This window comes from Psittacula echo (genome assembly GCF_963264785.1).
Source record: "Psittacula echo genome assembly, chromosome: 4".
Taxonomy (NCBI): Eukaryota; Metazoa; Chordata; class Aves; order Psittaciformes; family Psittacidae; genus Psittacula; species Psittacula echo.
In genome coordinates, this window is record NC_137738.1 from 108,613,877 (window position 1) to 108,630,305 (window position 16,429).

The 16,429-nt window shown below is 47.6% G+C and overlaps 1 protein-coding gene across 3 annotated transcripts in view; it reads left to right on the top strand.

Moving 5' to 3' along the window:
* Positions 1–16,429, top strand: part of OTOF (otoferlin) — a gene marked incomplete at both ends in the record, with an annotated part of 98,121 nt that overhangs the window by 58,754 nt on the left and 22,938 nt on the right. For all 3 annotated transcript variants that reach the window (XM_080616324.1, XM_080616325.1, XM_080616326.1), the window contains 14 exons: positions 2,295–2,415; positions 2,702–2,756; positions 5,028–5,159; positions 5,604–5,666; positions 6,538–6,622; positions 7,750–7,909; positions 9,144–9,330; positions 9,668–9,854; positions 10,528–10,751; positions 12,274–12,382; positions 12,606–12,789; positions 14,962–15,082; positions 15,746–15,846; positions 16,296–16,386. In XM_080616324.1, the coding sequence (XP_080472450.1) occupies positions 2,295–2,415; positions 2,702–2,756; positions 5,028–5,159; positions 5,604–5,666; positions 6,538–6,622; positions 7,750–7,909; positions 9,144–9,330; positions 9,668–9,854; positions 10,528–10,751; positions 12,274–12,382; positions 12,606–12,789; positions 14,962–15,082; positions 15,746–15,846; positions 16,296–16,386 (1,820 nt within the window). The remainder of the gene's footprint in view (positions 1–2,294; positions 2,416–2,701; positions 2,757–5,027; positions 5,160–5,603; positions 5,667–6,537; positions 6,623–7,749; positions 7,910–9,143; positions 9,331–9,667; positions 9,855–10,527; positions 10,752–12,273; positions 12,383–12,605; positions 12,790–14,961; positions 15,083–15,745; positions 15,847–16,295; positions 16,387–16,429) is intronic.

Genomic DNA, 16,429 nt, shown 5'->3' on the forward strand with positions numbered 1-16,429 from the left:
CCACACTAAACCATTTATCAGCAAATCTGCATAACCTGTGCCAGCGCCTCATTACCCTCATCATACATGATTTCTTCCTTATATCTAAGCTGAATCTGCCCTCTTTTCATTTAAAACCATCATCCCTTGTCCTATCACCACAGGCCCTGCTAAAAAGTCTGTCTCCAAAGTGGATGACATCAAGCACAGCCAGTTGGTAACTCAGAGATTAGACAGGGAGCAGTAAGTGCTCAGAAGGACAGATGGAGAGATGGTCTCCATGGGAAAATGGCAAGTAGGAACTGATGGAAAGAGTTTCCTGCTGAAGGCCTGGCCAGTTATCACCCACCTTGTGATATCACAGCCGTGGCATCCCTGTGACTCATACAGGCAGCTTCTGGCTTTATTTGAGGGGTGATTTGCAGATGCAGTGATGCAAAGCAGGACTTAGCCCTTGCTCCTTGCCTGGTGTACAGCGCAGCAGCACCATGGGAAGAAGGACTCAGTTGCTTGTACCCAGGGCTCAGCACAGCATTGGTGCTGAAACCAGATGCCTTTCTGGAAATGCACAAGGGGATCAGCAATTGGAAATTCACTGTTGTTTCCATTCAGACCAAAGGATTTGGTTTCAATGGCAAAGAAACGGAGGAATGTGTGTTTGCAGCAAGGACAAACTGTTGCTTTAGATAGTGTTTCTGGGCAAATATCCACTGTTTTTCAGCCTGATTTGAGGACAAGAAAAGGAAAATTTGGCCTGGGACACCAGCACAGGTGGAGGCATTGGCACACTGAAACCTGGGTGGCCTCCCTTTCTCTCCAGTGCCTCGGTATTCATCTCGTAGTTAAAGCTCCATGCAAGACCATGGGGAAAACAGCTGGAATGCGAAGGCAGGGAGGGACAGGGTGCATAGACAGGTAGTAAAGTGCCTGCACAGATCAGGACTTACCTGGGATCAGGGAATAGTTGCAGTGCAGCTGCTGTACTGCATGGCGTGGTCAGTGCTGCACAACTATGGGGCTCCTTCTTCCACCTTCCCTAGATACCTCTGGCATTTACTCACCTTACCGGGGCTTTGCTCTCTTTGCACCACCCTCTTCTCTCAGCCTTAAAACTGTACTGGTTGTGATTCCTACCCTTGGTCTGGCCAGCTAGTGTTGAGGTGGGGTGGATGTTTTGCAACCACTACTTATTGGCCAAGCTAGCACCCCTCTTCTGCCATGAGCTGCTTTCCTCCCATACAGAGCCTGTTCTGCTCAGGTCAGACTCACTGGATCGCTGAAAACCAAGCTGGGAGAGTGCTACTACATCTGCCCACATGCAGCTTGTAGGATTGAACCTGCTGAGGTGCTTCCCAGCTGGTGGGGCTCTGACTCAATCTCAAGAACTCCCAGTTGAGTTGAGGACACCCTTTCCTCGCCCAACCTGCAGCACTGTCTCTCCAACCTGACGGAAAGCTTTTCCTAACACCCAGCCTAGATCTCCCTCTCTTCAACTGAGGCCCATGTTGCTGCAGAAAGCCAGGCCAGACTATGCTGAAAAAAATTATTTCTGGTCTCCTGGAGCAAGCTACAACCTTGCATTGGTTAGTAAAGAAACAGGGAACCTGTGTCCCAGGAGCAGCATCTGTGCTGTAGGAGTGGATTTGGTAATACCCTGCTGTGGCACCAAAGCAAACCAGTGACCCAGCAGCTATACTGGTGCTTCTGGCCCCAGAAGAAAAAGAAATCATTGCTGCTTTGTGATCATTTCTTGACCAGAGCAAAGGTAGGATGGGCAGGCACAACGTGCACATGGACTGCACGCGGGAAAGTAGTATCCCATCAACTTCCAACAGAAATGCAGACCAGTGAACAAAGCAGCTGTGTCTCAAAGTTGGTGGGATCTGGTGTCCTGACTCTCCCTGCAGAAGTTTTTCATCTTGGGAAATGACCCCTTTCTCCTGTTTTTCAGACCTCTCTTCCCCAAAACCAGACAGTTGGTTGCTTTTGCAACCACTCTTCTGGTATGCAGAACTGCAACACTTGCCCAAATGCTCTTTCACCCCCTAAAGTCTGAGGTGTTTGTCAGTTTACATTTTCCTTCTACCTCCACAAACCCATATAGAGGCACACTGCCTGTGGAATAATGTGTCACACGAGGCAAACCTTGTTCTTAATCTCTTTTTAAAGCAGGTTGTCTGTGACCTGACTCAGTGACCATTGTTCTTTCTATTATCAGTTGAGGTTGATAGGCTGTATTGGTTACCTTTCTCTTCTCCTTTAATTATTCACTGAGTGGAAACAGTAAGAGACATTCTTTTGTCTCCTTTATGCAGATGAACCTGCTGTTTTGGAAGCAGAAGACCTGGACCGAAAAGCCCTGCTACAGGGACTGGAGCCAGACACCATCTCCTTGGCTTCTGTTACAGCTGTCACCACCAATGTCTCGAATAAGAGGTGAGGTCTGGATGTGAGCTTGTGCAAGCCAGGAGGTGAGGGCACAACCATGTGTCCCCTGAGATGGGTATGCTGGAAATCACATTGCCCCATGCAACCATTTGGAAATACTTGACCTGCTACAAAGGGCACCAATGTTCAGTGGTGTTTCACAGCCCCCAAGGTTCATGTTCCTCAGGTTCGAAGAGGACAGGAGATTCAGTGAGGTGACCCTGCAAATGCTGCATCACAGCTTGCAGCAAGTCCATCTGTGGTTTCACTGAGGGTTTCTTCTGCCCCTCCAAAGGTCCAAGCCTGACATCAAAATGGAGCCGAGTGCTGGGAGGCCAATGGATTACCAGGTAGGTGACAATGTTGTGCCTCCAACCTTGGCTTACAAGGGTAACAACACAGGAGGTGATGGGGGATGTTTTGCAGGGAAGTAATTTGTGCCGAGTTTCAACACTGAGCTCACAAAGCACAAGAACTGGCAATGGTCAAGGTTGTTCAGCCTGGAGCAGTCTCCAGGAAGACCTTAGAGCAGCTCCCAGTGCCTAAAAGAGCCAACAAGAAAGCTGGAGAGGGGCTTTTGACAAGGGCCTGTAGGGACAGGACAAGGGGGAATGGCTTTAACCTGACAGAGGGGAGACTGAGATGAGCTCTTAGGCAGAAGTTCTTCCCTGTGAGGGTGGTGAGGCCCTGGCACAGGTTGCCCACAGAAGCCATGTCTGCCCCATCGCTGGCAGTGTTCAAGGCCAGGTTGAATGGGGCTTGGAGCAACCTGGTCTAGTGGAAGGTGTTCCTGCCAGTGCAGGGGATTGGAACTGAATGAAGATCCCTTCCATCCCAAACAATTCTATGATTCTATGATAAAGTCAAGATTGATTAATTAAGTGGTTTTGCTTTCAATCATGTGGAGCCCAGAAAGCCCATGTTAATCTGTGATTGAAACAGGCTGTGTTCAACACATTTCTCTTACTTCCCAAGACCTTTCTATATGCTGCTTAGCATTCAAGATCAGTGAGCCCTGTCTCGCAGTTTCTTGCTCACTGGATTTCCTCAGATAGGCTGATACGTGGCTGCTGTTGTCCTGTTCAGTTCCTGCCACTGTATCCAGAATTAGAAGAACCAGATGTTCAGTTTCCCAAGGCTCAGAGGATCCATGCTGCTCCCTTTTATGATACTAGTTGGTGCCAGTGTGATTCATAAATTCCTCTTCTCCTTTTCACCAAGTCATGCTGATCCAGCAGCAATTCAGCTTTCTGTTCACACCTCTCAGCACAGCAACACGCTCCTGGGGACATCTGGGAACACTGCAAGTAATGATTTTTTGTTAGAGATTTATTGCAGATCATTTGCAGCATCCACTGCAGACCAAATTTAGAGGCTTACAGGGAGTGATCATGCTTGGTACAGGAGGGGAAAACATAAAGAACATCATAGAGAAGAGGGGAAGGTGCAAAACAAATTTCAGCCAAGAGGCAGAAGGAACACAAGGTTGTTATCTGGTCACTGTAAACAGGAAGACCACAAGGTTGGCATTACGGGGCATGGCTAATGTCTGGCATGTAACAGGATCTGCAGTTCTAAGCTGGTTCATGAGCAATGCACGTGCCTGGCTGACCTCCATATATCTGCTTTCCTTTGACAACCAGATTTTGTGGAACATCTGAGAATTAAGAGGAAAGGACTTTATCTCTTACACCCTATCTGGAATCTGAGCCTCTTTTAAAGAAATCTGATTGAAAGTCAAGCCTCTTAATATGTTACCAAAACAAAATTTCCCCAAATTTATCCTTAGAGATAACAGAAAAATGGCTGCTGGAAACTGAAAAGATTTGTTACCTGCATGGAATTACACCTTATGTTTTTAATGAAAGTTAAGAAATTTCATAGTATCATAGAATCACAGAAGAGTTTGTGTTGGAAGGGACCTTAAAGCTCATCTAATTCCAACCCCCTGCCATGGGTAGGGACACCTTCATTAGATGAATGTAATATTGCAAGGAAGTAATTTAGATATTAGCTAAGTACCTAGTATTAATCTAATGTCACAAGGTGGATTGAACTGTGAATGACAGACTTCTGCATTGTAAATATATGCAAATGCTTCACCTGGGTGATTCTGTTGAAAGTATTTATTCTTCATATACCACATAGAGGAGTACTTCATTTAAATATAATGGCACATGTCTATTCATGTATATAGGAGGGTTGGGCCAGGAAATAGTGGGGAATACTGCAGAAGGAATAAATAATAGAATATTTCAGTTGGAAGAGACCTACAGTGTCTTCTACCAGAACTAAGTGAAGCCATCAGGGTATCACCAACCAAGGTCCACTCTCACAGTTTAGCTAAACTATTTGACTTTAGACCTTGTGTGAAGCCACCCATGTTCTGGGGATGAAGCAACAGGGATGCTCAGGGTCTCCTGCATCCCACACTCTCTTGCAGCTTGCCTGGGCTTTTTCTAAGCAGCCCGGTGTCTTTGGTGTGACCAGTAGACCCCAGAGTTTCCGCCATTGCACTGCAAATCCCTTAAAAATGAGAGATGAGGAGAGGGGGGTGAAGGCAGCGAGCGTCATTTGATGCTGCTCTCAGGAGGTAAAGGTACACGAATACCGCTCCACAGGTCAGCATCACCATCATCGAGGCCCGGCAGCTTGTTGGGCTCAACATGGACCCCGTGGTCTGCGTGGAGGTTGGAGAGGAAAAGAAATACACGTCCATGAAGGAGTCAACCAATTGCCCTTACTACAATGAGGTAGGTCTCTCATCTGGTGATGCTCATGCCTGCCCCTTTCTCAGGGTCTACATTGCCATAATCAACTAAATGCTACTTCTCATCACTTAGGTTGTTTTCTTTTTTGTCTTCTGTCATTTCTTGTTGGAATAAGATGAAATGTCAAACAAAGCAGAAAGGGAAATGAAGATTTGCCCTCTGGTATTTTGCAAAAATGTTAACAAGTGCACTCCCTTGTTCTGTGCTAGTTTCTCTAAGTTACTGCTTCTTTCTAGCTCCACAGACTGCAGAGGCTGTCAGTGATGGGGCTCATGCAGATGCATCTCTGCTGTGGCATGTACTGCAAAATGCTTCTCCAGGCAGTCACAGCTTCGCTGGCTGCAGCATGCACTGTAATACTGCCTTTCAATCCCAAAGGAAGCCGCCCAAGCTGTCCTGCTGTCTTGACTGCTCTTTCCCTTTCAGTACTTCGTCTTCGATTTCCATGTCCCGCCAGATGTCATGTTCGACAAGATCATCAAGCTGTCCGTAAGTGAGCATGGTTGTGTTGTCCTTTGTATGGGGATTTGGAAGGAACCAGCCCATTCTGCATATGCACTGGGGATGGATTTACAGTGATGATTTAATGTGAGACCTCCAGTGGGAGTCAAAGTGTTCAGTCCTACGAGCCTCACCTCTTCTTGCAGACCCCCAGTCCCTCTTTCAGTTGTTGACCTTCATTGCTGAGTCCACACGGCTGCACTCCTGCATTTGCCATCTCCCTCTGTGGATGATGTCTGGTATTACAGAGCTAGGCAGAACTAAATTCATCATGGGGTGTATTTAGGCTTGGGGAGAAGAAAGACCTTCTTGAGCCTGCCAGAGGATTTCCTAGGGCATGATACTGGCAGACCTGTTGTGGAAATCGGGGACTGTAAATGCTGAGGCAAAAGCAGAGACTGCAGCCCCCCCCAACAGCCAGAGAGGAGGGTGATGAACATGATTTGCAGTTTCACTGACCAAAGCACACTAATTAGGAGTATCTGTATCAATCCCATGCACAGATTGGCTGTATAATTTCTCCCACAAAGGGAATTAGACCGTAGATTTTGAGCATCCTAAAGACTCATCCTCCAGATAAATGTCCCAGTGTTTGTTGCCATAGTGGCTGAAAAACTTCATTGTTTATTTTTTGCTCTTTTTCTGGTATTAAATACAAGTATATGCTTCCAGTATCACTAAGCAAGAGCTGTCAACCCCACCGGGCCATTTAGTGCCCTTATACAGGCCAAGGTCCTGCACGGAAAAAAGGAAGATGCATCAGCTCCCTTCCCATATGACACTGAACATCTCTAGGAAGAGCCTTATGGCTCCCAGGGCATGGGAAAAGTCTGATTTGTTTTCCCATCTTGATTTCCAGGTGATCCACTCAAAAAACCTTTTGCGCAGTGGGACCTTGGTAGGCTCCTTCAAGATGGATGTAGGAACTGTTTATACCCAACCTGGTATGTAAATGCTGTTTACAGCTTGTCCTGTGTTGTCCTGCACCATTGAATGAATGTCTTTACCAAGTAGCCAGGCAGGTGCTAGTTCCCTTGGGTGATGCTTATCTAACTTAATGTTAGTACCTTAGACATAAGCACATCACCTGGGCTCCCTCTAGCGTCAAGAAAGAGCACTCGACACCTCCAGAGAAGGTTGGATATCCCAGACTGAAATAAGGTGGTACAGGAAGAGGCTGTGATGCCCTCTGCATGTGCTGGTCCCTATTCACTGACCTTCTGAGGAAGGAAGCCCAAGGCAGCCTGCTTAGGCAACATACCAATCTTCCCGATAGCTGAAGATCATGGACTGGATCTTGCCCTCTGCGTCTGGCATAAACCAAGAAAGGAAGATGTCTAGTGTGCAATGGGGAAGAGAAAGAGGTTGATTAGAGCTGCTGTCATGTTGCTTGCCATGTAAGGGCCTGGTGCTTGCAGCATGATGGAGGTCAACACACAACACCCCTTCAGAAAATACACCTCCAAAATCACTGCTGTGTTTCTCGGTTTTTACCTTGCTTCTATATCACACCTGTTGCAGCATTCTGCCCCTGTAAATAAGCCTGAGAGATAAGATGTGAATGAAGCCTCCAGAGTCCTGAATGGCTTAGGTCAGCAGATGATGAGGCGGACCTTAAGCTTGCTTCTGGTCTGATTCCTTGCTCTGCAGAAGGATGACATCTTTCTAACATCATTTAAAAAGCGTTGGAGACCTTATAGGCATAGAAACATAGAATCATTTAGGTTGGTAAATGCCTTAAAGATCATCAAGTCCAATTGTTAACCTAACAATTAACAAACTACCAAGTCCACTACTAAAACATGTCCCTAAGCACCACGTCTACGTGTGTTTTAAATACCTACCTCCAGGGATGGTAAATTCCAGTGTCAGAGAATCCACCACCACACCACACCCTGGACAGTTTATCCCACTACTTCTGTCTTCAACATGAGACCCATTTTCCTAATGAATTTCTCAGGGTTTCTGTCTGAATTCCTCACATCTGAAGATCCCACTCAAGGGAAGGATGTTTTCTGTCCTCACGGTAATTGCTGTCTCATTTGATAAATGTCTTGTTCTCTGCTTCCAGAGCACCAGTTCTACCACAAATGGGCCATTCTTTCTGACCCTGAAGATCTCACCGCTGGGCTGAAAGGTTACCTGAAGTGTGACATTGCTGTGGTAGGGAAAGGGGACAACATCAAGACACCACACAAAGCCAATGAGACAGAGGAAGATGACATTGAAGGGTAAGGATCCCCAGAGCCAGCTTCACATAGACTTTGTGGAATGACTTTTCACATCTCTTTACCTTGGATTGTTAAAGGAGCACATCAGGCCTGCATCCTCTCTAGTACACCTACCTTGTACAATTAAACAAAAGGACCAATAAGTTGCAATAAGTTGCTTTTCAGAGAGAAAGAGAGAACACATGGCAGATTACTGGTGCAAATCCAGATGCTATCAAGTACAGACCAGTTATTTCTGACAGGTCAGACCATCTGCTGATTGTTGAGCTTAACACCAGCCTGATGTCAACCAACTTGGTGTTCCCAGTGTTTACTTAATGCTCCTGTTGGCGATGGGATGGAGTCTTATAACCTGCTGCCAGGGCAGAGCAGAGCGGTTTGGATGAGGTTTCCCAGGCTGCATGGATGGGCAGGGGTTTTTGACTCCCCAAAGAATCTGAAAGGTCATGGGAGAAGTATCATGAGAGTTTAAAACTTATTTCCATCCCCCAAATATTTCAGACTAATCAAATGTTTCCAAGTGCAACCACAGGCTTTCAAGCCTACCTGTCAGTCTCTCACCACGTAGTCAGAAACCCAGACTAGTGGCAAAATACCAGTGCAGCTCTGTGGACTTGCTGGGGACCAGGGAGCTTGAGGCACCACCTAAACTATTTTGGGCCATCATTCCATGCTGTAGTGGTGATATTATCTCATTTTTCCCAGCAATTCCTCTAGAAATCGTTTTGTTCACACCATCCCCTCTTGCTCTCATTTCTTCCCTGCAAAAAAGAGAGCCACGTATATGAGGAAAACCAATTTGATGGAGTTCAGTGTTCTTCCCCAAAACAATCGCCCCAGCTCCGCTTGCACCCTGATGAAGAAAGCAGGCTCTTCTAACATCCCATTCATCTGGCCTGCTTTAGGTGTCTAAATTAGGCTGAGTCTAACTGTCCTCTAGACTCCATTGACAATAATTATATCCCTTCAATGGAATGCACATTGTCCCAGGGGCACCTCAAGAATACTCATGAAGGGGTTCATTTTGATCATGAAGTCACCATTCCTCATCCCAAAACAGGAAGCTGGGCAGAAACAGGACAGCAATAAAATGTGTGGCTGCAGAAATGGTCATCTTTGCACTTCCACAGAGCCTGTGCTCACAAAATGGGATATCTTCTCCCTCTTTAGTAAGCCTCCTGACAAACCTGCCAGCCCCAGCAGCTGTTTCCAACCCTATCTGTTGGTGTTACAGGAACCTACTCCTCCCAGATGGTGTCCCTCCAGAGAGGCAGTGGGCTCGTTTCTACATCAAGATCTATCAAGCAGAGGGACTGCCCCGTATGAACACTAGCATCATGGCCAATGTGAAGAAGGCTCTCACTGGGGAAAACAAGGATTTGGTAGACCCCTATGTGCAGGTGGTTTTTGCAGGGCAGAAGGTGAGCAAGCTGCATGTGGTACCAGGGTGACCCTGGGAGGTAACATGAGCAGGACCAGCCATTGTACAGGAGGCCAGAGATTATCTTGGTTGTCCTATCATGTAGATGCTGTGATGCATGGTAAAGCCACCTTGTTTGCTATGTTTCCTCTCCCTTGTTCAGATCATGATGGCTTTGCAGAACTCTCCAGTTGAGGAAAGGAGCTCATTACCTTGGAGAGGAGAGTCCCAAGACAGAATGTGTTTCAGTGGTCATTAGCAAGGCAGCAGTTCAGATTATGGTGGATGGCTTGGGAGCTCAAACCCCTCTCTAACATCTATCTCCTCCCACTTGGCAGGGGAAGACATCCATACAAAAAAGTAGCTATGAGCCCCTCTGGAATGAGCAAATCATCTTCACAGAGATGTTTCCCCCGTTGTGCAAACGGATAAAGATCCAGATCCGAGACTCAGATAAAGTCAATGATGTGGCCATTGGTACTCATTTCATTGATCTGCGGAAGATCTCTAATGAAGGAGACAAAGGTAAAGCTAAGGTGGGGAGCAGATTGAGCTACCTTCTTCAGGGTAGAGAGATATCCCTTTTGCAGAGTTAGCAAAATAGCCTAAGTTCCTTTCCCACCCCCTGAGATAGCTGCTTCTTAGTTCCCAGCCAGAGAGACCTTGATTCATTGCAGTGGTCTTCTGAGGTCACTGGACACACACTCTTTGAAAACCAAGCCCTGTCACAAATCTCCAGTCCAATAACTGAAAACAGACACCCAAGAACAATTTGCACTTTCAAAATATTCATTGCCATGAATGGGTGAGTATCTGACAGGCTCCCCCATTCACACATACATGAACACACCAGCGCATATAGGACCAACATGAAACAAAACAAGCTCTAGAAAAGGATTTAATAGGATGTTCCTTTTTTCTTGACTCTCACATTGGATAACTTGCCCAATGGGAGACTCACCTCTGTTACCCTCTGTCTTTGGGCTGGTGTACTGCACAGCCTCCACCACTGCAAAACTGTCACCATGTATGATTGCAAGCATGCACCTCCATGCACACACATGCGTATTCCAGCCTGCATCACCATGCACAGACGAGGGAAGTGATGCCAATCCATGAGTGAGTTTGCACCTGAGGCAAAGACATTCCCTCCTTCTCATTCCCGCCCTTCCCTACATGCACGCTTGGTCTGCTGCAGGCTTCCTGCCCACCTTTGGCCCTGCTTGGGTGAACATGTATGGCTCCACTCGAAACTACACCCTGATGGATGAGCACCAAGAGCTGAATGAGGGCCTGGGTGAAGGCGTCTCCTTCCGGGCCAGGCTTTTGATGAGTCTTGCTGTGGAGATCTTGGACACCACCAACCCAGAGATCAACAGCTCCACTGAGGTGCAAGTTGAGCAGGCCACATCAGTTGCTGATGTAAGTCATCCCTAACCCTACAGCAGCCAGTGGTGAGTCTTATGTCTCAGTCCTCTTGGGTTTTTATCCTTGGTCTCACTAACCAAAGATTTCATTTAGTGTTGTCCTCAGCACGATGGAATAAAATCTTGCAAAAATTTCAGATTTTATTATCATTCACATGTTCACCTCTCTCAGGAGTGCTGGTTAGAAGGAATATCCAAGTGAAGGAGGATACTGAGCATCATAGAGATCTTTTTCCAGCTGGCAGTTAGACAACTCAAAGAGAGCAATCTCCTAATGACAGCTGTCTCACTCCTATCCTGAAGATAGGTTTCAAACAGAAACCAAAAATCTAATCTACTTCCCAAGCCATTCTGGCAGGGTGGAAGTGGTCAGAGAAATCGAATGGTTGTTCCCTGATAAGAGAAGCCCCACAGCTTTAACCCTGATATATGGAGCCCATAAGGCTGCTGTCTGTGCTCTGCATAAACAGCCAGATCTAGGCTTGTCCTACCTGGGGATGCTACATATGTCGATCCATATGAGCCAAAGGTGTGAAGTAGAAATGGAAAAATCTGATGGCAGTGCACCCTCTGTCTGAAAGCTCTCCTTCAGAAATAAAGTGGCCTTAATTAAGCTCCAGGGAAATGAAGCTACCTGGAAACAAAGCCCTTCCAGTTCTGAAAAAGCATTCAGGCAAATCACAGAATCCTAGAATTCCATCTTGGAAGGGACCTCAAGGATCATCAGGTCCAACCTTTCTAGGCAAAGCATGACCTAGGCTGGATGTCCCAGCACCCTGTCCAGCTGAACTCTAACAATGTCCAGCACTGGGAGTCATCACTTCCCTGGGGAGATTATTCCAATGGCTGGTTGTTTGCACTGCGAAAAATTTTCCTCTTGTGTCCAACCGGAATCTCCCCATTAGTAACTTGTGCCCATCACTCCTCATCTTTTCCACATGACCACTATTAAAAAGGGAGTCTCCATCTTGTAGTCACCCTTTAAATACTGGAACATGGGGATAAGGTCTCCCCTGAGCCTTCTCTTCTCCAGGCTGAACAAGCCCAGTTCTCTCAGCCTTTCCTCACACGGCCACCCAGTCCTTGGATCATCTTTGTGGCCCTTCTCTGGACTCTCTCCAGCCCATCCACATCTTTTTTGTACAGCAGAGACCAAAACTGAACACAGTGTTCCAGGGTGCACTGAGTGGTGCAGTGTGGCTTGATTAATTCAATTTGTGAGTGAACTCAGTCTTGTATTCCTGAATGTCCCTTAGCCACTCTCTCATGCAGGGGGTGACTGATCTCAACACATTTAAAAGTTAGGCTAAAATCTTTTAATTAAACTCTCCCTGCAATGACCCTAGAGATGGTTCACACTGGAGGAGAGAAAACCCTCATGGTCCCCTTGAAAGCCCAGATGGTGGCACCTTGCCTTCACAGAGCCCATGAGGGTGCTCAGAGGCGTTGCACCCCTCTGTCCCAGGGGACCTGCATCCAGCTGACATCAACCCTGTTCCCCGTGATTTCTCCAGCAGAACTGCACTGGGAAGATGGAGGAGTTCTTTCTCTTTGGAGCATTCCTGGAAGCTACCATGATCGACAGGAAGATTGGTGACAAACCCATCAACTTTGAAGTCACAATAGGTTGGTTGTTTTTCTGGGAGGGTGCTTTTGAAGCAAGCCTGGTGGGGAATGCAGGATCCAAGGATGCTATCAGGGTTTCTTCCCCATTTTAATACCAACACATACTAGACAAGCAGGGTGCTCAGTTTAGAAAAAACTCTGTCCCCAACCTGAATTAAAGCCAAGAGACTGAGCCTGACTGCAGTTACACTCCTGTGAGTTTATTTAACATTTCTTTCTTGAGGTAACTATGGGAACCAGATTGATGGCATGAGCAAACCCATCCTATGGAGGAAGAAAGAGGGTGGGGATGGGAATGAGGAGGAGTCTGAGCTGCTCCAGAATTCAAGTGAGGATGAAGGTGATGAGGATGGAGAGATGGTCTCTGTTTCTTCATCTCAACCCATGAAGCCTCTGGTCACAGACAGGTAAGCATGCCCACCTGGCTACTGAAGTGCTGCTGCGCAGAGATGTGGCACTCAAATCAGACGTGGTCTGCAGGTGTTGGAGCTCCCACCTGGATTCATTCAGCCAACAGACATGGGAGCAGCATGGGAACCAAGGTCTCCATGCCCTGTAATGGGAGATTAGATACCACATGTAGATACCTTGCCTTAGATACTACAGTCTGCTAGCTGAACCCCCATTCCATTCCCTACAGTTCTGAGCATTCCTGTGGATTCTCTGATTTCCAACAAAGGCTGAAGTCAGCTCCCAAGCTACCCTACAAAGGACATCCTTCATCCACCTGGCCAGATGTGCACCCAAAACTCAAGGCTATCAATACCTTCAGTGTTCTTCACCTATGGCAAATAGGGACAAAGTTAACCAGTGGATTCAAAAAAATCACTGGTGGGAACTGAAAAAAACAAAATCAGTTTAACTTCTGTACATACAAGCTTTGTACATACAGGAAACCAGTCTATAAATGGGTCCTTCCTTAGGATCACTCCACATCAGGAAGAAGAGGTCTGGGCTTTGCATCTGTGCTTTCTCTATGCATATATATATATTATATATATATATGCATATAATATAATATATATAATGCATATAATATATATATAATATATATATATAATTTCATATTTTATATGCCTGACATATAAAATAGAATTATGGAATGGTTTAAGTTGGAAGGAACTTTTTATAGTTCATCCACTTCCACACACCACTACCCCACTGCCATGGGCAGGGACACCTTCCACTAGACCAGGTTGCTCCAAGCCCCATCCAACTTGCCTAAAATACAGGCAAGATCCAGACAATGTGATGCTGGTGGGTGCTTTCCACCCCAAGCAGCTGGATCAGAATGCCCCAAACTGAACAGGATCAACACGTGTTGGGATGGCTGGGCTGGGCTTCAGTCACAGTCTGGATTTGAATACAGAGGACTAGTACTAAGGAAAGCTAATTGGATTAACTTGATGTGATGTTCTTCAAGTGGATTTTAGCTGTGTTATACCTGTAGATAGATGTAAATACAACTGCCTGATTTAATTCAATTGGGAAATGAAACAAACCTCACTGAACTGAAGATATTTGCACTCCAGATGAAAGTCTATCTTGGGTTCCCTGACTTGTTTACTGGCTCCTTATCAAGGTGAATGTCAAATAGGGATGAGAAGCATGGATGGTTGGGGAACCTCTCCCTGGGCTCTGACTCTCATGCTGTTTACCCAGGGTGCTGGGGGCCTCATGACCAACTGTGGGGCTCTGCTGACATCTTCTGGCTGGAAACATCCTGATGGCTTGGAAAGGATGAGCTGAAGCTGTGTTTTAACTAAGGGTGATCCCAGGTGCAGAAGGATTTGCAGTGGCTGGACTGGATGGGTCCTAGCTCCTGGACAGTGCTCAGGCATCCAAGAAGATGAACCTGTTCTTCAGCGTCATCCTTCCTTTAACTGTACCATGACTATTACCTCTCCATCCCACCAGCAGGTGGAATCACAGAATCACAGAATGGTTTGGGCTGGAAGGGACCTCAAAGCTCATCCAGTTCCAATCCCCTGCCACAGACAGGGACACCTTCCACTAGACCAGGTTGCTCCAAGCCCCGTCCAACCTGGTCTTGAACACTGCCAGCGATGGGGCAGCCACGGCTGCTCTGGGCAACCTGTGCCAGGGCCTCAGCACCCTCACAGGGAAGAACTTCTGCCTAAGATCTCATCTCAATCTCCCCTCTGTCAGGTTAAAGCCATTCCCCCTTGTCCTGTCCCTACAGGCCCTTGTCAAAACCCCCTCTCCAGCTTTCTTGTCACCTCCTTTAGGCACTGGAAGCTGTTCTAAGGTCTCCCTGGAGCCTTCTCCAGGCTGAGCAAGCCCAGCTCTCTCAGTCTTCCATAGCAGAGGTGCTCCAGCCCTTAGAGCATCCCTGGGCACTGCACCCATCCACCCTGGGTCTCACATTGGGAAGCGTGTAGGAAAGATGGAGCCTCTGTTCTTCAGGGTGCAATTCACCTCAGCTCCCTCTCTCCCACACCTGACCACTTTTATACCCCCCATCATGGCATTGCCTCCCCAGAAGAGGTTTGGGACAGGCACTCTTCCTGGCCAGGAGCATTACCACCATGGAACATCACTTCTGCCTCCTCTTGCAGGAACTACTTTCACCTCCCGTACTTTGAGAAAAAGCCTTGCATCTATATCAAGAGCTGGTGGCAGGACCAGCGCCGCAGACTGTATAATGCCAACATCATGGACAAGATTGCAGACAAGCTGGTCAGTACATGCTGGGGAGTGAGGAAAGGAGATGGCTTGGGACATGGGGCTGGTATGAGGCACTTCCAGGCTCTCTGTGCATCTCTGCAGCTTGCCACAAAGCAGGGACACGCAGTGCAAGGACCCACAAGCAAACTTGTGCCAGAAAGGGGAAAGTATCACAGTTCTAAATGCTCCATAAGGTGAATATCCAAATCCTAGGGGCTCACTGAATTATCTATGGGTTGGACACAGGTGTCCGCACTGAAGGCAGCTGGGGCAGGGAGGCTTTGTCCCGCTGGACTGTGAGGGTGAACCACTTGTGTGGCAGGATGAAGACTCCTTAATACTCTCAGCTAATTCCCAAGGAGCCTTTCTGACAGCTCCACATCTTCAGGGTCACAGCAGGATCTGCAAAGAGAGAGAGCCTGGCAGGTCCAGCCAAGGCAGTGTGGAGTTTGTCCAGCTGGTCACATGGAGGGCAGTGGAGCCATTCCCATCAGAGCCAGGTCCCTGCAGCCAAATGTGTGCCAGACCTGAGCCCAGAGGTTGGCAGTTCTGGAGTAGCACCATATGTTTCCCACTGGCACATCCCACAGGCCTGCTCTATGTGTGGTTGGACCTCAGTGGGGACCTTGCCCACTGTCCCACCACCCCTCACTGCTCCCACCATTGATGCTGCAGGAGGAAGGGCTGAACGACGTGCAGGAAATGATCAAGACGGAGAAGCCGCATCCGGAGCGCCGGCTCCGAGGGGTCCTTGAGGAGCTGAGCAGTGGATGCTTGTGAGTAGAAGATGGGCAGAGGTGGCACACTGCATATCACTGCTTCCTGCAGGGCTGTGGGCAAGGTTTTGAGATTAAACTCACCTTGCCTTAGCCTCTGGATGATGGGCAAGTAGTTCATTGCATTGGCACAATGCTATATCCTCTGTCTACTGACTTGGAGCATGGGTGAGGTGATGCTTACATCTGCACCTCAATGACCCCAAACCAGCTGTGAAAGCCTCAGTCTTGTGGTCTCCACAGGCTGATACCCAAGGGACACTTACTCCCCATGCGTGACACTCAGCATTGGGTGCAAACAGGCCACGATTGCATTGTGGGCTGCAGGGAAATAGGGCATTTTCCTCCAGTGACGTGCCCTGCTGCTGGCAGAGATCCACCAAGCCACAGCTCCTTGCAGAAAGCACACAGGATCCCACAGGATTCATGCTGCCCACCTTTCCCACCAGGCACTTCGTGACATTGGCTGACAAGGACCAGCACCATTCCTCACGCACGAGGCTGGACCGGGAGAGGCTCAAGTCCTGCATGCGGGAGCTGGTGAGTGGGATTCAGCCAGGCAGGGAGGAGGATTCATGAGCAA